We start from the raw sequence: 22,468 nt of genomic DNA, 5'->3' as shown, positions 1-22,468 counted from the left end.
CATGTAGCTCTTCTCAGAGCAGAGCATAATGTCAACCACATGTTACATGCTTCCAGGTTCATTTAATGTATGTCAATGCATATTGGTTTCTGGTGAATACACACATACAAAATACTGTACCACTCTGGACTCATGAAATTACCTAGAGTCAGCCATCATACTGTACCCTGTTTGCTCAGCATCATTTGCATTAATTCATACAATATAACTTCACATTATCTAAAGGCTGATAATTATGCAACATAATAAGGAACAGTCTATGTTGACAAATATCTCTAACTGTGCCACAACTTAAGAATTTGTCTTAATAGATCTTACACTATGCTTCAGTGATAATTATTAATTTAACAAATCCTTATGGAGATGAGAGAGACGAGAGATCATGGATTTTAAGCACCTGTCCTGCTTTGACGTTCTCACAGACAAATGTGTCATAGGACATTGCAAACTCAGGGGCGTTGTCATTGACATCTAACACCTTGATGAACACAGGCACTCGAGTTGTCTGACGTGGATTATCTGAAATAAATAAAAAGTCAAGGTTGGAAAACAACAAAATACACGAAAAAAACAAACAAAAAATCAACCTTAATGATAAAAGTTATACAAAATCATAAATCACTGATTGTGACGTAAAGTATGTTAGAAATTGAAATTACTTATTTCAGTGGCCACCACAGAGATGTTGTGCCATTTGGACATTTCTCTGTCGAGTGCTTTCAGTGTTGTGATGGTGCCATTCACAGAGTCAATGTTGAACAATCTCTCTAGATCTGTGTGCCGATCAATGGAATATCTGAAACAATAACACAAAAAATTGTTATTTATGCCAGCATATATGTCCTGAAGAACTGTAAGCAGAGCACATTAAGGTTATGTGTCACTGTCTTGGCCATTTGAGTACATATAGTTTTGCTAATAAAACTGAGTGCAGTTTTAATCCTTTTGTCTTGCACAGATCTGTCTTCACACCTTAACTTCATATAGATGTGTTTTGTGCTTCACTCGTTTCCAAAAGAGAATGTATTCTTTTCTCTCCGTTGTCAGGAGATGATACATCTGTCTGCGTGCCCCCTCATTTGTCATCGTCAGCTTTCATATTCCACTGAAATTTGAATATGCAACACAATACACCATGTGGCATGGGCCGAGAGTGGCATTTCTCTGTGTCAGAGACGGGCAGGCGCCATATGTGTGGAATGGCGGCACTGAGCTGTGTGAATCGATACAGCAAATTAGGCTCTTTCACTTTGACTTTGTGCAGTGCCACAGAGGGCTTACATAATTCTGGGAAATAAACAGTGTCTGTATTCACTTCACAGGGCCGCTGCCATTTTCCACTGGGAAATCACCAGGAGGGACCCATGAATAATACCCCCCCACACACACACACACACACACACACACACACACACACACACACACACACACACACACACACACACACACACTGACACATGGCTAGGCTGATGGATTAGATTTAGCCAAGTGGGCACATTTTTGTCCTCACTCTAAGAAACTGATAAGAGGAGACTTTGTATTTCTACCATGTGTTGCCTGTTTTCTTATTGATTTTATACCAGTTTAATTAAAGCTGGAACAATGAGTTTTGAAGCAATCAAATTACCACAATAGAACGTTGCACTCACTTGCTTGGTGAGGAAATCTTTGCTTAACAGGTCATTGATTAATTTTTAAGTTGACGAAAGTGTGAGTTCTCGATGCCCAAGGGGAATTAATTTGTTGTGAAAAGGTAGAAAAGAGAGTTGGCATTTGGCTTTAACAGTCTGACTCTGTTTAGGGTCTAAACACATCTATCTGTCTCTTGTAGCGTACTTGACTAGCTTGTTGTCAGCATCGGGGTCCCTGGCCGACACCACGCCGACAAAGCTGCCAGCAGCTGTGTCCTCATGCACCTCGATGATGTAAGGGTTCCTGGTGAAAACAGGGGGCTCATCCACGTCCTCTACTGTTACCTTGACCGTGGCGTAGTCTTTGAATTGCAAACCAAGGATGAACCTTGCATCTAAGTAGGTGTTTTTCACCTCCACTCTGAACTCGTAGTCCTTCTTACTTTCATAATCCAGTGCCTGGAGATGAAAGAGCATCAGAAGTCAAGCTGTAGACTTTTCCATAAAAACAGTCAGCCTCTAGGATTTTGATAGGCAATTTATTGCATTTCATTTGTCTGCCTTTATCTTTTTCGTACTCTAAATTCTAAGTTACAAATCCAAGTGAGGAATACTGATCTGGAAAGTCTTAGGGGAAAACTAAAAGGAGTTTCTAGCAAAAGACTGTTTTATATTATTCATTTCACAGGCTTAGGGTATCTGATTTTACACAGCGGTTCAAAAATAAATTCTGTCGTCTTTCTTACATGAATAAACGTTATCAGGGGTGGTTTCTAATCTCAAACTGTACTATTCTGTCTTTCCATTGAAGTGAAACGTACATATTAAAAAGAGATAAAAAAGAGAGAGCTCAAATTTAATTTAAATTTAAACATAGTACAACTTGAGTCAAGTCAGTCAAGAGAAGCTCCTAAAGGTTAATTCTTCAACCTTTTAGGAGTTTCACTTTCAATCTTGTGATAGATAAACATCTTAATGTAGTGTTGAGTTTAAAAGTCACATTTTTTCATATACGTTTAAAAACAGATATCGTAGGTATTACCTGATGTATAAACACGTTTCATTCAAAGGCTTTCCTTGAAACACTTGAGCATTTTTTGATGACCAGGCTTTTCATTTCAGTTTTATGAAAGCATGTCACTTGTGCCAAGAAGTGTTTTGTCTGATTGCACAGCCATTATCATTGAAGTAATACTTACATGACTGTTTGCTGCTGGTTACAGACTACAAAGCACAAAGCAGTTAAATGAGCCATTTGTAAGTTTTGCTCTTGGTCCATAGCCAGTGTTAGCATTAGCAGCTGTTTACTTACCAGTCGAGAGGAAATGTTGTCAATTCAGCATCAAACTTAATTCCTTTACTTAGCAATAGCTGTCTCCAGCGGGGGAAAGCATGCTAACATTAACTCTTGTTATACTTTTGTGTCTGTTACTTACTATCTTTAACTTAAGTTAGCATGCTAAAAATTTAGCTCTCGCCCAATTGGCCCATCTCGTCACTTTCCGATAATAAGCTGCTGTAGCCTCCAATTTGCCCTGAAGATGTAGCGCTGCTCAGTGGGCATATTTTAACCTCTTTTATTGTAAGTGCAACGATGACTGATGTTCTTGGCAAGATTCGTAAGTAAACAGCTGTTGATGCTAACACTGGCTATGTAGCAATAGCAACACTTACAAACAGCTCCTTTAAAATACATAAAAGAAGGCTGTAAAGCACCTCAGAGGGGAAAAAAGACACAAAACTGGGTTCACCTTTTTGATTATGATGACTCCCTCTTGTGTGGTTTGGTCAGTGATAATATTGAATATGTCATGACCACCAACAATACTGTACTCCATCTCAGCATTGCGTCCAATATCTGGATCATCAGCCTTAATACGGCCAATAGCGCCTTCAATCTCTGTCGACTCCACAGCAGTCACACGAAAGGAATCTGTACATGAGAGTGAACAAAACAAATTTATTGTGGAATTGGATGTATTATGAGTATTATAAGAGAATTGTCTTTGAACAAAAGTTCACTTATGAACTTATGAGAAAATGGCCTCTTACGGTTAGCAAAGCGTGGTGGGCTGTCGTTTACGTCAGAGAGGGTGATGCTGACTGTGGTGGTTCCTGAAAGCCCACCCATTTGTCCAGCCATGTCCTTAGCCTGGATCACAACCTGGTAGTTTTCCTTGACTTCTCTGTCCATGCCAGGCAGGGCTGTTTTGATGGTGCCTGGAAAAAATAACATTCTTTCTCCCACATTTGCCAGTTTAAAAGAAAACTGGAAAATTTATATGCTGTCTTCCTGAAAATTTGATAAGATGATCAGTTCCATCTCTGTTCTCAACCTTATTTTTGTAGGAAATTGCATTTATATACTATTAATTTGGTTTGTCAGTTGTGTTTTGAGGGGAAAAATGTAATAGCTGCCTGGATTATGTTCCCTGGCAATTTTTTTCTGCTGTTACAAGTGCTACAGTTATTTACCACATGCTTGTTGTTGGAGGTGGTTTGGGTGATTGGTGGGCATACAAAGTGCAGAGCATCCTGAGTCTTGCGTCTGGATAGGTTTAAAACAACAAAAGCCTCTAATTGATGTTGATAAAACAAACACAGCTTGTCTCATCTTTAACATCACTTCTGACTTTTTCAGTATTTAAGTCTATCTTTACCTGAACTCATCCATGCGCTGTGAGTGCCACAATATACAGTTTTTGGTTCAACATTTTGTGACTTGGCAGATTCATTGATTCCTAACGAGTATTTCCTCGTTATTTTAAATAAAAGAATAGTCAAGGTGCCATTATATTTCTTAAAGAAGCACACTTGCTGTTGAAATCAGAAAGGACTAATGCTGCACGTATATGGACCTCAACTGTTGTTGGTCAACAAAGTCAGATACCCTGCATATTCTAACTGTCGCTAAAGGCTAAATTAACACATCCAATGAGGCAGTTTGCAATTTTTGGAATTTGTCATGGACGGACACAGGCTAGCTATTTTCACCCTAATTCGAGCTAAAAACATCACAGAAGCACCTCCGTATGCCTGAGATAATGATAAAACTTTTACCTCATCTTAGGATGGCAAATACTGTAAGCTTATGTCACAATATGTCAGATATTAGTTAGAAATGCTGTAAATAAATATTGTAAATAATGGCTTTGAAAGAGTTTTCCTTTTCAAGTTTGAGTCACGGTAAAAGTGAATGGCTTATAAATAAGTACATACATAAGTAAAAAGAAAATTTGTGTTATATGTTTATAGAAATTTGATAACCACAAAAACCACTATCTTCTTGAAAAGGTTCAGCTTGTCATATTTAATGTACTGAAAAGTAGAAAGAAAACTGAATTTGAAATTTAAGATGAAATGAGGAATCTCATTGATGTGTTCCTAAAGTAAATTTACAGTAGTAGCTTAGACTAAAATCTCAAGTTTTTATCAGATCAGTCTGACTGAGAGGCAAATCCTTATTCAGCTTGTTTAATTCTCACAAACACTTACCCGAGCAGCGCGTGAGATCTGTTTATAGACTTGCATTACATTAGAAGATGCAAAGAGATCCTGCTGGGTTTGGCTTACCATTTTCAGAATCCACTGAGAAATATGGTTGTCCCTGTAGGATGCTATACACAAGCTTGGCACTGTTCCCATATGTTTGATCATCAGCATCAGTGGCAGTAACGGTGACAACAGATGTACCTGCAAATAGAACATGCAGAGTCAATTCTAAAGCCGTGATGCCGCACACTTTGAGTCGAGACACGATCAAGTAACTGACTCAACATATTTTTATTTGCTTCACTGTCATAAAAATGGAGTTTGCTGCAAACCCATCAGCACAATGCAATCCTACTGACAGCTTTAATACCAGCAGTTTCCTGATATTATTCGTCTTTCAGTGATACCCAGTGACTAATGTCTAATTTTCATGTCAAACAACAAGGATCTGGAGAAAGTCAAATTAGTGGGCTACAAAGAGGAAGTAATGTCTTGGTACAGTCAATCAGGAACATAGCATAACTCATCTTTTCTTCCCTTTTTAAAGAAACAACAAGGTATTTGCCACAGCTGCTTAAACTGTGAAATGTAAGTGATAGGCTTGCATTGTGGCTGGGTCTCATTTGGCACCTCAGTGAAAATTATTGCTTTGATTAAACCATGGTGTCCTAGTAGTTGGATCCCTTTTTAAATATCAGTGAGACTGAAAGCTTCTGTCTGTTTTCTTTTTGTTCTCATATGTTGTCAGAATCAGAGGTGTGGCAACATTTGGCAAATACTGACAAGCTTCTACCGATGAGTTGAGGAGCTGAAATATAATTACTGGGCTGATGGATGCTTTATTATTCTCCAGACTCTAAGTATTTGGACAGTTACACATTTTGTGTTCTTCAGGCTTTGTGCTTCATCACATCAAATTGAAAATTAAATAATGGAATCCAATGTTAAAGTGCCAAGTCTCAGCATTCATTTGAGTAGGTTTACATGATTGTAGAAAAAAAAAACAGTTTCAGATATAGCCCTTTTAGCACTTAATGACCAAACTTTAGGGGTTTAAAAGTAATTGGATAGATACATGTGAAGTCAGACATAACCACCATATTTCACATATGACCCGTGAATTAAGATGCACTTGGCTGAATCTGAGCTCACAGAATCCTCTTGTATACCTCTGCATTCACCATGTTGGTTCTGTCTGCAGTGAAATCATCAATAAATGTGTCTGTTCCATTGGAACCATACGTGCCCAAGCCTTTAAAGAACCACCGCCATGTTTGACAGATGAGATGGTGGCCTTGAGTCATGAGCTGCTTGTTTTTTTTTCTCTCGACAATTTCCTCTCTCCATCATTTTGATAGAGGTTGATTTTTGTTTCATCAGTCCATAGAACTTTCTGATGGTTTCTATTTATGTGTTTTTGTAAACCGCAGTCCGGCCTTTCTGTTTCTGAGGTTTACCATTGGTTTGCATCTTGGTGGTGTATCCTCAGAGGTTAGGGTCATGATATTGTCAAATGTCTCCTCTTCACTCACATGGTCCCCTCATCACTCCTCATTGACAGACACTCCACCTCAATCTAAATGGCAACTCTCAGTCAGCTCTGAGTCACGATACACAGCTCCCCAAGAAACATTCTGTAGCCAGTTGTCCAATTACTTTTGACTTTATAACACATTGTGCAGTTTCAGCACAATGTGTTAAAAGGGCTACATCATCCATACAGTTTGGACAATATTGATGAAAACCTGCTCAAAGTAAAGCTGAGACTTGGCACTTCAATGTAGTATTCATTATTTTATTTCAAATCAACTGTGTTGAAGCATAGACCATGAAAACAGAAAAAATAAAATGTGTAAAAAAAGTGTACAAAGTACATATAGATGCCCGGCTTCCACAATTAAGTAATAGGTTCTCGAATATGTGCTGTTTGTGTGCAAAATAATTAAGATTACTAGATATTTAAGCTTAGAAGGAGCTCAGTTCCTCTACACTGTCATTGTAGTCTCTTCCATTTTATATCCTGCATAATCAACCCAAGCATTTCAATGATGCCACATTGCAAATACTGTCCTTGGCATTCAGGGGACCTCTGCCGTGTCCTGTTTGGGTCTGACTGTCTCCGTGCATACTAATGATCCCTTGAACATCTGTCCCACTTAGCCCCAGCACTGATAGCATAAAAGGGAGCCGCTGATTCTTCATGGCTGGCTGGCTTGATTAACCAATGTGTTCAGTCTGAACATATAAGGCAGTTTATTAGTCCGGAGACGAGCAGTGGTGACCCTGACCCACCTTTCGCCATTATCCATGCAGCTGAGAAATCTAAGAGCAGTGCATTATGAATTCCAAATAGGACATTGTTATTTGTCATATAGACAATTGGGTTTTGATTTACCCTTGATTGCTCCTGTGTATTAATTTGTGGTTGCATAATTGAGGATTGATTTCGAGTTGCATGCATTATTTTCATAAGCTTTGTTTATATTCATGCCGATTGGTTTATTTATATTACTTGAATGGATTGAAGTGGAGTGCAATGAAGCAAATCCTTAATTGGAAAGACTGTGACAATCTAAACTTTCAATATTTCTATGCCTATTAAAAATGGCAAATGGCATTACTTGTTATGAATGCCCAATGAGCCTGGCTGATCACAAAAGCAGCAAATAACTTTGAAGAAGTGAATACAGTGTCACATTAGGCCGGTCTAGCTGACTGATGAAAAACACTGTTCAGTGTTTGGGTTTTTCTGCATTGCCTGGCAAGTGTGTCTTGTAAAAGTCCTGTTAATTATATTATTACATCAATTCTTAAATATACAATGAAATCAGGACCGATATTTTTCCTCACAGTTTTATATGCTGATTATTTTCTCAATAGATCGTTAAATCTTTTGGTCTATGAATGAAAAAAGAAATAAAAAAGGTACAGTTTGCCAGAGCATGAGGTGACTTCTTCAAGCTGCATATTTTGCATAAGTCTGAAGTGATATAACACAGAGAAAAAGCAGCAAATCCTCACATTTGACAAGCTGGAAACCAGCGAACATTTGGCATAGTAGACAATTAATTTTTGTTGATCTACTTTGTTGACTACATGATTAATCCACTAATCCATTCAGCTCTAAAGTAAAAGCAAACCGTAACTTACCAACTTCAGACATCTCAGGGACACTGGCGAAGTAGATGTCCTTTGCAAACTTTGGCGCATTGTCATTGATGTCATGAATTTTTATATTAAATTCAGTGTCCGGCTCCAGCTCCACATTGGTATTTCTGTCCAGAACCTTGGCGTGCAGCGTGTACATAGCTTTCTCTTCCCTGTCCAACCTCTTGGTGGCGTGAATATCTCCAGACTTCTCATCAATCAGGAACAGTGTGCCTGCCCCATCTCCAGTCAGCACGTACTTCACATTTCCCTCACCTTTGTCCATGTTGGAGTGCAGCTGAAAATTAGAGAGAGACATTTTATGCAAGAAAACAACAAACTACAGTCAAACACTGTGGAAATACAGTGATGCTGTGGGAGATATTGCACACTCTTCCGTAATTCACTCCAGGCTTGTAGTTTCAGCTTTCAGTTTCAGATATTAAGTTTTTGTAACCATTGGCAACACTAGATAGTTTTTAAAAGTCAAATTCTACGGAGGGAAAAAAAAGAAGGAGAAAAGTTAGCAAGAATATTTACGTGGAGTAATCATTGCCCTTGAGCACCACTCCACACAATAACAAGACATTGCCTCCCTTGTTGCCAACAACAAGTCTGTTTGCAATACTTTGTGCTGTTCTTGACTGTGACTGAAAATGTGAACAGTATAAAAACATAGAATAAAATAAATGTAAAATGACCCTGTTCTTGTGGATCTTTTCTCTAAGGCATTACTGAGAGAATTTTGCTTCTCTACAACTCCCCACTTAAAGCTTCATGCCCTGGTTGCAATTCTCTTCTTTTTTTTTCTTTCAAATGAATGAATGAATAAATGAATAAATAAATAAATATAAACTAATACAGGCACAGGTAGAGGTAACATTTGTGAACTTGTAACTCTCTGCAATCTCTTAGGTTGGCCTGATAAGCTCTCTTTTTATTTTTATTTCATTTTATTTTTTTCCTATCGGATAGGCTCTCTGAGGATCGAAGATGTTGTACACTTTCCGAAAAAGTCCTCAGAGTCCAATTTGTGAGTTCTGAAAACATAATTGACTTGACTTCACTGGCCTTGTGCTTTGCTTCATATTTTATTTGAAATATCCAAGGACCAAACTTATCCACACATTTCCTCAAGTTCACTTGCTGAACATGCAGTAAATAAAGATTACATGCTGCATGGGTTTCTTGTGAATTAATACATTAAATAAATTTGCTGGCTAAGGGGACCTCAGCTACATTTAAATCATAGTGTAGATGTCGGAAAAGATTTGACACTATTGTTTGAGAGTGAGATAATGGTGTAAACCCACTGAGAAATCTATCTGTTTCTGTCTCAGAACAGAACAGTGCCTTGGCACCCGCAGTGTCAAGTGTGACATACTCCATTACTCCGGATCAAATTAGTCTTAGATTTTTCTTCTAAATTGTCCCTTTGAAAAATGACGAAAAACCTGACCTACAGCAACAATTGCTAAAATTAGTCACCTCTGACCTATCCATCACCTTGAAGCGGCTCCAAGTGTCATGGAGGAGTAATGGTGGCGTACTGTGACAGACACTTGATTCAAGCTCATTACTGTACTGGATCTGTCAGCAGATATATTTAGAGCACTATCTCATGGGTTCACATTTTAAATGACAAGTAGTTAGGGACACAGAATATACGTCAGTAACTTATTAATATTAATGTCTGCATGCTGTGAGGAAACTAATTATTTTTCCTGCAGTTGGAAGAGTGATGTCAACAGTACAACTTTGGATGGAAATCAGAAATGTATTGCCAGAGTGCTAGCTATTCTCAGGCAGAATTAAAAAATGGGGACGCATGTGAAAACAAGATGCTGTCAAGTTCAAATGAGCAATATGCACAGTATTTGGCGTTGTTTGAAAATATTTTCATGCAGATGAACTCCATTATCCAAAGTCTATTAAATAGGAATATCAGTCAGCTTGAATTTTCACATATATTTGTGTTCTGGGACAGCCTATTCATTGTCTGTGAATATGAATTCTCTCCTGAGCTGGAGAACAGTGAACCAAGGATTTATGATGTGTTATGGATGTGAAGGCTGCAACTGCTATTGACTATGAATGACAGGCTAATTTTGGCAAGCAGGGGAGTGTTTGTACGAATTTTTGCATTAAAATGGGGCTTTATATCTGCAGTATGTGCAATTTATTTTAAAGAAAAAAGAAAATCTGTTCAATGCTGCAGTCACCTTTTCTCCACTTTGAAATTCATTGTCTATGTAGTGGTGTAGGCTGTATGATGCATTAGGACATGCTTAGTACGCAATGCTGAACTCCTCTGCAACATAATAAGAACATATTTTGTTACAGGACTGCGACATTCAAAAACACTCCTGTGATTACAGTGTAATTATTAGGACAACGCAATTTCAGATCATGCCACACTGCAGGAATTACAATTTTCTAAATCTTTTGATTTTGGGATTATTACCACATTTCCCAGTCCCTGTTAATTGTGTTAAAAAAAAAACAAGAACCTGAGAGGCAAAAACAACAAACAGTGAGCCATCAAAGGAGCTTGTACTTTATGTAGCTGGCTGCCTACAGGATAATAAGAACTTTACATTTCTTTGTAGAACCTTGTGGTATGTGTTTTACATTTTTACCTTAGTCTGTCTTGGTCTTATGCAAACCCTTAGCTTCAACTACATCAACTTCCTAATCACAGCACCATCAAGATGAAGTATCAATTTTACATATTTAATTTAGTGACTCAAAGTGTAAAAAACCAACCTTTACATATACCAGAGGTGAGTTTTCATACGCCGAAGTGCACTATACTCTGCATCTGACATGCAGAGTAAACATAGTACATGTAGTACAGCTAGAAAAAAAAATGGCACTGATACTCTTGTGTGTATTCAAAAGTGTGACACAAAGTGTTTTCACACAGCCTTAACAAAATCAAATGTTAGCACTACCTCACTATATTTACAGAGATTTAGAGGCTCTCCTTTCAAGGCCTTGCAGCACAAACACAGCCTTTTCAAGGCCTTACAACAGAAGCACAGAAGAGTGCCTTGATGAGTTAAATCGCCTTGCACAAACACTGAGGAATTGTCAGTAAAGCAGCAAAATCATTGGCAATTCTTGTCAGGTCTCTGGTAAGCATTGCTCAGTGCTGCAAAGAGGAGATAGGAAAATAGAGTGAGAACGGATACAGAATAATTACTCCTCCTCCCTCTCTCCTTCTTTCTCTTAAGACATAGACAAAAATTCTTTAGTATTGGGGCACTGCACTATAATATATTATATGCAGGTTAAAGTTATAGCTTACATTATCTGTTGTGTTTTTTGTACTTTTGCATAGTTCATTCAAGTTCTACAAAATTAGTGCATGAAAGTATAGAACAAGGCCGTGCAAAACCTCAAGGATACTTATTGGCAAAATATTAACACAACAAAGAGAGCTACCTTGAATATTCAAATTTAGGGCAGCACATTTTGTTTACAAGGCACAAGACAATGCAGTGTACCAAGAATTTAATAGGATTTTGTTCACTTCAAACACACCACTGAAATGCTCCAGAATCCAAAGTTTGTGGTTGTATTGCTCAGCATTGCAAGTGTTCACACTTCACAGCCCTGCTTAAGAAGTAGGGCACCACAGCTGCACACAGTGAGTGCTCACACTCATTAATGGCTCCGTGAAAGTCAGTTAAAATGAGATTTGAGGGTTTTACGCTTCATACACGCACAGCCACTGCATAGTATATTTACAGTCATAAAGTATACTAGCCTTTTTCTTCAGTGTTGACAATTGCTGCTGAGCAAGAATAAGTGCTCCAAACCTCACTTTTACTAGTGCAGTTCTTTTTTTTTTTTATCATTCTGTGGGGTATCAGTCAGCAGCACTCAGCATGTAAGCCTCAAAGCAGCATCTCTTTTGAACACCTTGATAAGCAATATGAGTTGCATTTATTATGTATTGGAGTCGCAGTGGTGCACTGCTTCCTTTTCCGTTAAGAGGCGAGCTATACAAGAGTGTGACTGTTCTTTACATCAAATTTGATTGCCGTAATCAAGAAATCAACCTCAAGTGACAGTTAGTGAGTGTGTGTGGGTTGATTGGAGAGGTTTGATTGAATGTGAAATAAACAGGTCTCCCACAGTGCTCTGCGAAGACCATTAAATGATCTTTATGAGGGCGACCATCAAGGCTTTGATGGCTTTGTGCTGGGCTTGAAAGTGCTTTTTGCATTTGGTCTCAGTTCTCCATCTCTCTTTTTGTCTCTCTCTCTCTACCTCTCTTATGTTATCTGTTTGTCTGTCTGCATTTCCAATTCTGTCTCTCTTCATCTGAAAATGTCTCTCTATCATTGTGTCTTTGTATCTATCTATCTATCTATCTATCTATCTGTCTGTCTGTCTGTAGGTCGTTATATCTATAAGGGTTGCAACTAACTGTTATTTCCGTTATTGATTGATTCTCTGATTATGTTGGTGAGGAATCGATTAATCGTTTTGTCTGAAAAACAATATGATGTTTTGAGATGACTGCTGGTCACAAAAAGCAAACAACTCAAAGATGTTGAGTTTTCTATATATATATATATGAACCAGTGACAAGCTGCATGTCCAACTATTTATGAAGCTGGAATCAAAGAACGATTGGCCTTTTCCTTTGGGGACCGATTATCATAATAGTTGACAATTGATTTTAATTTTTTGAATTTATTTTATTATTTTAACGCACTTTTTCACAATCTGTCAGAGGCCACAGTGATGTTTTGTGTTTGAATATCTTAAGCTTTTAGACTACAAAACAAGCAATGTATTGTCACTGGACCCAAAAAGTGTTATCAAAATAGTTGCCGGTTTAGTTTCTGTTGCTGGAGAGATAAATTGACTATTCATCGCAGGTCTCCTTGTTTTTGTCTATAAATCACCCTATATTTTGATCTGTATCAATCTATGTCTCCACCATAGTCTGTCTCTATATGTAAAACTCCAAATTTAAACTGATGGAATTAGTGATAGATCGCTACAGCTTCTTCTCTAAAGCATAATGGCAGTATGTGGCTGCCCTATTTTCCCCCTCAGTAATTTATTACAGCCTCATGTTTTTCTGACAGTTTAATAGCAAATTATATTGGACACAGGAAGAGTGGAGAACTGGCGAATGTGATTGCTGTCATGCCACAGAAGTTGGGTGCTAGAAAGCATCAAAGAGACGAGAAGAAAGCCAAATCGCACCAGTCACTGATTTATCAACGGATGGCCCCATTTATAGTTAGCATTTGCTTTGCTGCTTCATCATATAACACAGCAAGGTGAATTTCATTGGCCTTCTTGATTGATATGTTTTCTTCTTCTTCTTCCTTCTTTCTCTATTCAATTTATTTTTGCTGTTCCCTTCTTTTCACCTACATCAGGATGATGGTTTCTGCAAAAGAAGTTGTCATATCCCCCTACTCAACCTTGCACAAGACACTTGTTTACTCCGGAGAATGAGGTGTGTGATGAAAGCCAGCTTCCTCTGAGAAAATTGGCTGTCGACAGTCACCTCATTTCCCTCCCTCGAGTTGATAACTGTAGCGTTCCCCATCACACCTGTCTTTATAGTGCTAGCACGGGTGAGCTGACAAGAACCTCTCTGATCTGGGCGGGTGGGGAGGAGGAGCATTGTCCCGAAACTCAACTTTTTTTTTGTGATTCTTGGGAGGAAAAGTGTCTTGCAAGAGCTGGAGTTTTTGAATTTGGTCTCCAAAGCACTCTACTGACATCTGAGACTGGATTTAATCTTGTGCCTGTTTTGAATCAGACTTCTCTGGGCCTTGACATAGTTGAGAGTTCTTACAAAGAAATTGAATACAAAAATAAACACTATTATTATTTTTCTTGTTTTGAGTGTGTTTGATTTCAATTACTGAGCAGTAGGTGTTACTGTCCATTTGTTTCATTTGTTTATTTTCATCTGTATCTGTCACAGTGCCCATAAAATGTCCTCAAGGTGTCATTTGAAATAAAGACGTCTAAGTCCTTGATGGCTGTGGCATGGAAAATAGCTTGACAAGCAAGATTCAAGATTCAGCTTAGTTGCTCGTGACTCATGTAGCTTTGGTATTATTTACTGAATTGAGCAGTGGTTAAGTTGCTTGGCTGATGAAAGTGGCGTTATAGTAAATAAAAATAAATAAAAAAAAGTTTTAAAAAGCCGTCAATAAGAAATTATCATTATTGCGTTGTTGAAATGTGCCCAACAGGAAATGTATATATTTTCAATTTTCATTTAACAAACGATAGGATAAAACATACAGTTCAAACTGAGAAAGACTCGAGGCAAAGATTGGTTTGTGTGCACTTCCTGTGTTTTCCGATAGCCCCAGTTAACTGTGCCCGAAACAGCCAGATTTCTGACAGCCCATTCGTCTTCAGCCAATTACATCAAACACTACTTCAACAAGCTAAACCTTCTATAATTAGTCTGCAGACAGTGTGTTCAGGCACGTTACCTTGCCGACATATTGATGGTCATTTCCTCCATATTCCTCGAGCAGAAAGAATTGATTCCACATCCATCCACGTTTGGACCGCTGGAGAATCCTCCCATCACTCTCTGCCATCCCAAACAGATTCCCAATATTCCCAGGTGTGAAAGGCAGGGCAGCACTGGGCCACAGGATAGAGAGCATCAGAAGGAGCAGAATCTGATTGGTTATCATGGTATCCAGTCAGCTGGGAAATGTCCTGGATGACTTCTGAATTATGGTAATAAGCTTCTGATAGGATGAACACTGGAAGGCAGTGTCATCAGAACAGACATTGTATTCCTCTCTTTGATGTCCTTTAGATCCCTGTGAAAAGAGGAAACTTCAGTCAAGAAGCACTTTTAATGGCACTTATGTATTTCTCTACAATAGACTTAAAATCCTAGCAGTGAAATAGCATGCAGACTACAGGAGGGCAAAATGTAATGCAGCACAAAGCTGTTGAGCTGTACCAGGGCTGCAGCTAATTATGCAATCAACGCACATAGGAATTCATCCATGTGCATTGTGTGAGTGAAGGAGAATTTAAAAGTCATAATTCAGTGGTGGGAACTGTCTGAGACCAATGAATTATAAAATGTGTTTTTAAAAATGAGAAATAAAAATTGAAGAACTAAGAATGCTGCTAAAACTAGTCAAATCTGACTTATTAAATGATTATTTCATATGTAGACAGAATATAGAATATAGACACAAAATTGCTGTGAAGTTGTAAGGAACTGAAAAGCGACTGAAGGAAATAAAAGACATTGAAAATTGACAGTAGATAAATTCAAGCAACTGTGATTTAAATGTTTCACCAATCATTGTAGTACATTAGCAACTCTGTGAATGCCAAATTCAAATCAATTGTAATCACTGCAAAACCAAATCCTTGTGTGCTCTTTGTTTTGTGTTACAAATGGTCAATCTTTGAGGTATTTGTGTGTTAGTGTTTGCTGCAGCCATTTTTTCTTTATTGCATTAGTTGTCTTATTAATTTAGTGCAGCTGCCCTGCACACTGTCTTCTTCTGGTGCACTGACCCTTCTTCTTTTCTTACTGACATTGATGTCCTTTAGAAACAATACTGATTCATGTTTTATCTGTCACACTGTTCCGCAATCTATCAATACAAATGTGTATTTTGTCATTTTTCTGTGCCAAACTTGCATGCAAATTACATATAGTTTAGTAAATCCAGTGGAATTAACAATCAAACACCCTTATCATATCTCATCCATTTTCTGTGTTTGGGGAGTAAAGGAGTGAGCCGTGCTTCTCTAATTATAAGTTGCATTACTGATGATAATGCAAACAGTGCTTCAAAGCCAGTGAGCATGTTTGAATTGCTTAATACAGGCATCTCAGGGAGCATAATGCTTCTGACATGAGCAAAAGCCGCCACTGTAAAATGCTCCACTGAAACTCAGTTTTTATTCTCATGCTTAGCTTCACAGTCATTCAGTTACATCGCAAAGCTATAGGGCAAATTTCACTAACGCATGTTGAGATGAATTGTCTTGTCCCTTACCCATTTTCGCCCCAAATTTGTACTCCAGTTTTTGTGTTTGCATCCATTAGTGATGCTTAATGCCTTAGATTTTTTATTCCCCCAAGACATTGTGATTTACTCTACAAGGGGAAAATCTATATAGACATGTTATAAATTGCCAAAACACCCAAATTATCCCCAGGTATCTGTTAGGCTTTGTGCCTGTGATAAGGTATTTTGTGTTATTGGGGAGTCTTCTTCCGATACTTCACTAAGGCAGTGTCTCCACCAGGACTGGTCCTGATAGGTAATTTGGATATGCATACATAATTTATGGTCTTTTGGAAGTTAATCCAATAAATCTTGCCTCTCTTTCTAAAAGAGCCCATTTAGCAGGGTTCCCATATGAAGGCTAGAGTACCAGACTTATCCTGACAAGCATTCACTGGGTACCTCTGGGACTGCTGTATAAAAGCACATGCTAGTTTATCTATTCCTTTGCTTTTGTTCAGAGCTCTTAAATAAGCTGCGTAATGTCAGTGGGGGTATTCACATGAACAAAAGGCCTGTTACTGTCTATGAACAAATTAGTATTATGGTTCCATTGATGATATAAGTGTGCATTATAAATGAATGAATGTAATCCAGTGAGTAGAAAAAAAAAAGAAATAACTGAGCTAATGAGATCTCAATATAAAAAAAATTCTCATTCTTCGTCACGCAATCGTAATCACTTGAATTTGTTTAATTAGCAACACAAATAACACCCAAGTCCAGAATAGGCTCTGACTGAGTTGCTCAAAGTTTGTTGTGGATGAACATCACCATGAAGCCTTAAAAGAAATAGAAATACAGAGAGCTATGTCATATATCTCAGGAGTAGATACAGTTGTATGGTAGAACTGACCCAAGCCCTTCAAGCATCTATAAACATGTTGAACTAGACTGTAAATGTGACTAACGGCAGAGCAGAAAGTACTGAGACTTCGTCAAAGTACAGCCATAGTAGAGCAGATAAAATATAGATTGTGTTGTAAATGGCTGATACATCTTTTATGTCATTTTCTTATGCATAACCATATTGTGGCAGGAGTGTGACACATGCATTTCTGAAATCAGGAAACGCCGCCTTGCAATTAATCTAGTCTGATGCTTGTGATTGCATTTTCTAATTATCATTCCAGCCTGTCCTTGAGTTTTAATAGCATTCTGGATATTAATCTTTGATGTGGTGTGCCTATTAAGCATTAGGCCAGTGCGTCTTTTCAGAATTCTTCCAAACACTCCATTAAAGGATGAGTGAGCATGCTGAATCCATGCCAGAGCCTATAGACTCAAGCTGAATTATCTCAAGTTATTCAGCCTATTAAATAGCGGGGTTTATTAAAAAAAATGTTTATGATTAGATTAAGATGTAGGCAGCTTATGGCTTTGCATTAAAACCCAGAGATGTGAAGGGACAAAATTGTTAAATGTGATTTAAAAAGTGTTGTCTAGGGTGGTTATTGCTTATTCTTGGCTAAGACATGTTCTGGCACGAGCTCTGCTGTGCCCCATTTCTGTAATCTGCAAAATTATCTATTTTTGTTTTGCTGAATAAGAATATCTTTGATCAGATACATAAACTAGCTGTTCATCAGGATATGCTTCCTAGAAAAGCTCAGCCTTGCACATTAGTCTGTATAAATTTGTATGCACATGGATCCCAAAATTGAACTTGCAGGCTTCCCCACACACATTAAACCGAGTCCTGCAAGTAAGCAATTTTATTGCTTCTCTGATTTCAGTAGGGCAGTAATCATAGGTGCAGTGTGCAGCAGAGGTCTGGTTGGTAAACCTATTTTAGAGGTCTTGCATGCATAATAAATTGATACTCTTCTATACACTGGAGGATATAAATGCCTAAATTGACCATCTGGTCTCTGTGTTGTTTGCACCAAGAGTAATGTTAACATACAACTCTGTGTGGTTTTACCTTAACATTGTGCTCCTCTTCAATATGACTATTTGGTATTTTTTGCAACATACAAAAAAATACAAAGTTGTCATTGAACATGACAAATAAAACATTAATATACTGGAAAAATGATTACAAAAAATTTCTATAAATCTTCAGTGCATAGCCACAAATATATATCTTACTTCTTGTGTTTTACTGTACATTGTCATACAACCACACTGCTCTAGAACCAAGGACATTACCACACACACACACACACACACACACACACACACACACACACACACACACACACACACACACACACCCCTTTACATAAGGGTGGCATGACACGATCAAGCGTCTAACATCCAAAACCTCCTACCTGCTACACAAACATCAACCGAATTTGAAACTGCTGCCATTCAAACACCATTCAAATTATAGCCTTGTGTTATAGTATTAAGAAATTCAACAAGTGACTATATTGTATGAGTACCATAAACAAACACAGTAATTGGAAAAGTAAAAGACAAAGATGGAGGGAGGGCAGGGGAAGGTTGCAAGGTCATCAAACTGGTGTCATGAATAATCTTTGCCATTATTTGTACCTGCACTGTTTTTTTTTTTGTTGTTGTTGTTTTTTTGGTTTTTTTTCAATATCATGATTTACAACTGGAAAATCCAGCATTTTTGCGGGCGCAAACATTAAGCATATATGGGAGTTGGCTTCGAGAAACTAGTGCCGTTTGATTGTCAGTTTGAGTAGCTCCAGTGATTACTTGCTGGTATTGACAGACCAGCACGGACAAGAGTGTAAATCTAGCATGAGGGGCGTTGATGCACCAAGATGCAGCACCTGTACAAACCTCCACTTGGTGGAGCCCTAGACCTTCCCAAGTCTGCCTTCACTGGCTGCAGTCTTTGGCAAACCTCAGCAAGCTTTACTCATGTTTTGAAATCCTCTAAGCAATTTTGTGATACACTGCACACTTCATCGTTGAAAAACTACTCCGAAAGGGAGGGAGGGCCTTCTTTCTTGAAAAGGGAATGTTGACAGTGAAAGTATGATATAAAACACACTATTATTTAAAACAGATATAACCTTATTTATATTGGGGTGAGTTCATGAGGGTATATGCATTTTAAAAGTAATAATTATCACTTCATATCAACATTTGTCTTACTAAAGCTCTTTCTACTATGTGAAGGAAAGTCTATCTAGGCTAGCATCGCCAGATGATAAGAAAATATACACTGGGAAAAGATATCATTAAAATACTGGAATTTAATAAAAGCAGATTAAAATGACCACATAACTTCTATATTTTTGTTGATAAGATACCCTGATTTCCTTCTCCCAGTTTACCATTTCTTCACTGACATTTCTAGTGTTTATCAAATAAATATTCATGTTTAATCCTTTAAAACCAGCTGTGTGAAAGCTCATGAGAGCCTCTCTGCCAGTGTGGGAGAACAGATTTCCACCTCTTTTCATTTCAGCACTGAAAGGTCACTCCATATCTGACAATAATTCAAGGAGCATGTTAGTGGCTAATTTGCACTAAACAATAATGGCATTACATGGATGACCTGCTGCACACCACTATACCCTAATATATCACTTTGGTAACTGTAAAGCTGTCTGTGCATGAGGCATCATGCAGAGAACTGGGCGGCATAGAAAGAGCGAAAAAAGAGAGTGAGGGCTGGATTAAGTTTGTGCTGTGGACGATATGCACATGTACGTACTCTGCAACACTGTCAGCTGCTCTCGTTGCACCGCTCGAGCACCACGATAAACACCTCCATGCGTTTTTTAAGAGATATGAATGGTACAGTGCCTCTCCATCAAATCTGCTCATAGCACATCACAAGTATGATTCGCCCGCACTGCCTCTGAGCAGACAGACACACACACACACACACACACACACACACACACACACACACACACACACACACACACACACACGCAGAGCTTGGCATGGACACTTGAACAGGTGCACACATAAACGCAGATGCACACACTTAGCGATATTCATATATATATATATATATATATATATATATATAAATATTTCATGTTAACATAGACAGGCACAAGCATGGTACAAATATATACGTGCACATATGCTATTTTGGCATTCACTGTGGCACAGTGTGTAGTCAGAACAACACTTACTTGGACCTAGCACTTTGTATTGAGTGACAAAGTTAATGCTAGTCTTTATGAAAGCGCAGTGTGACCCCGAGCTATAACGCCCACCTCAAAGTTACATATGCAGTGACAGGTGTCATGGATATTATGAGTATTATACCATTTAAAGGGAATGAACAGATCAGAAAAATACTTAATGGTATTAATTTCTAGGTTCAATTCATCATGAATCATTAATGAGCTTAAAGTTCCATTTTGTCAATGGAAAAAAAAAATATTGAGAATCTGCTCTGGTGCTACTACGTGCCGTTTCTCTCATTTCAAACACCTTGACCATCATTAAATTAAAAACAAATTCAAATCAGAATTGGACAACAAATCTAATTATGTGCTAGCTCAGTTGGTTTAGCTGTTACCAACCTCTTTGAAGTTGCAACACTTCTTTTCTTGAGATGCTGCTGCATTAGTCTAGCTTTGTCACAGTGTAAGGAGCAGATCATCCTCAGGGGTCTGGAGGCAGACAAAATATAAATATATGCTTAAACATTAATCAAAAAAAAAAAAGCCCTTACCTTTTTGATTTTCACTGCTTAGCATCCATCTGTGTCACTGAGTGCACGGTACTGTGTTCCCACTCCTGAGCAGTGCTTAGCGGTGGAGAATCTGACTCCTAACGGCAGAGCTTACATTCCAAGACTGACAACAGCACAGCTGGTGCGAATGTGTATGGGAGTGTGTGTGTGAGTGCGTGTGTGTGAGAGAGAGAGAGAGAGAGAGTGAGTCTCCCGCCTGCTTTCCTCCCTCGCTCTATGCTTCTCTCTTTCTCTCTGCCCTCCCTTGCTCCATTTCTCCTCCCCGCTCTCTGGCTTCTCTCCCCTTTCCTCCTCTACACTTTCTTTCTATCATCTCTTCTCTCTCTCTTTCTGTGTCTCTGTTTCTCTGTCTCTCCCTCCCTCTTCCCTCCTCTTCCTCCCCTCCTCTCTTTCTCTCTCTCTCTCCCCTCCTCTCTCTTTCTCTAGCAGTGCATCACTTCTGGCGGTGGATGTCACCCAGGCTGAAGCTGAGGCGACTCTGCCCCTGATTGGCTGCCATTCACAAGTTAGCGATAAAGAAAAGGGAGGGAGAAAAACGAGAAGAAAAGAATAGGGAGGGGGGAGGGGTAAGTGAGAAAATAGTGCCCTTACATCCCAGTGAGCATCAGTTGACTGTGGAATGGAGAAACTGGGGAGGTTAGAGGCTGAAGAAGAGGGTGGACTCTGGGAAGGCACACAGTGTGTTTTCCCTTTTTTTTTCTCACTGTGAATGCATCCAGAAAGCTCTCTACATAAGAGGCTGCGCTGAAAGCGACTGGTCTGATGGATCGACTGCATGATGTTTGATGTCTAAAGCAATCGGCCCCATCTAATCTTCTTTCAATGACAGTGGAATGAAGGAGAAAAAGGCCATAACTTGTAAATCAGCCAGGCAGCGAGGGGTGTGCGGGGGGCTGCTTTTTGCTCTGTTCATCTTCATCTTCGTCTCTCGTCCCGCTGACTTGGCCGGCAGTATGTGGCAGGTGCACATGCAGTCCGGCCACTCTGTCATCTCTTCTCATTACATGTCTCGTGTGGGATGCATGTCCATACATCTCCATACAGTATGTGCTATTGAGGGTGATATAACATTTTATTTCAACTGAAGGGAATCGAGAGGGGGGTGGTGATATATCACAGAGGTGTTTGATGCTGAGGGGTGAGACGGAGAGGGACGTGGAGCGATACATCATTAGATGCCGATATTCATCCCCAACATGTACCTTGAGCAGATAAATGGTTGGATGAAGTGACTTTGAAATGCAGGGGATGCCACTCAGAGCTGCTCTGTTTATTAATAATTTAAGAAAAGCAGCAGTATCACTGGCCAACCTCATCTGCGCTCAAGTTTTATCTTCCAATATCAGTGTGAATAGATTATCAGCTCAAACTCTTTGCACCAGATAAATAAAAATGCAAACAGGCCAAACTAATTAACATCCGAACAAGCAGCGAGGTAGCCTCCCTCTGATACCAAGCCAAGTCCTCACACTTCATAATTCACTCCCTCGTTGTGTTTAGGGTGCTGA

General features: G+C 38.8%; 1 protein-coding gene across 1 annotated transcript in view; it reads right to left on the bottom strand.

Moving 5' to 3' along the window:
• The window catches only part of LOC111645784 (cadherin-10-like), a 29,166-nt gene extending 7,948 nt beyond the window's left edge, over positions 1-21,218 (bottom strand). The window contains exons 1-9 of the mRNA XM_023395094.2: positions 20,940-21,218; positions 14,759-15,100; positions 8,274-8,568; positions 5,205-5,324; positions 3,684-3,851; positions 3,383-3,564; positions 1,837-2,090; positions 660-796; positions 398-519 (exon numbers count right to left, since the gene is read on the bottom strand). Coding sequence (XP_023250862.1) covers positions 398-519; positions 660-796; positions 1,837-2,090; positions 3,383-3,564; positions 3,684-3,851; positions 5,205-5,324; positions 8,274-8,568; positions 14,759-14,968 — 1,488 coding nt within the window. The 5' untranslated portion in view covers positions 14,969-15,100; positions 20,940-21,218. The remainder of the gene's footprint in view (positions 1-397; positions 520-659; positions 797-1,836; positions 2,091-3,382; positions 3,565-3,683; positions 3,852-5,204; positions 5,325-8,273; positions 8,569-14,758; positions 15,101-20,939) is intronic.
• Positions 21,219-22,468: the final 1,250 nt, after the last annotated feature.

This window comes from Seriola lalandi, unplaced genomic scaffold, assembly GCF_002814215.2.
Source record: "Seriola lalandi dorsalis isolate HSWRI2012SDOR001 ecotype SW California unplaced genomic scaffold, Sedor1 jcf7180002054956, whole genome shotgun sequence".
Classification (NCBI taxonomy): Eukaryota; Metazoa; Chordata; class Actinopteri; order Carangiformes; family Carangidae; genus Seriola; species Seriola lalandi.
This window is presented reverse-complemented; position numbering and strand designations above follow the sequence as displayed.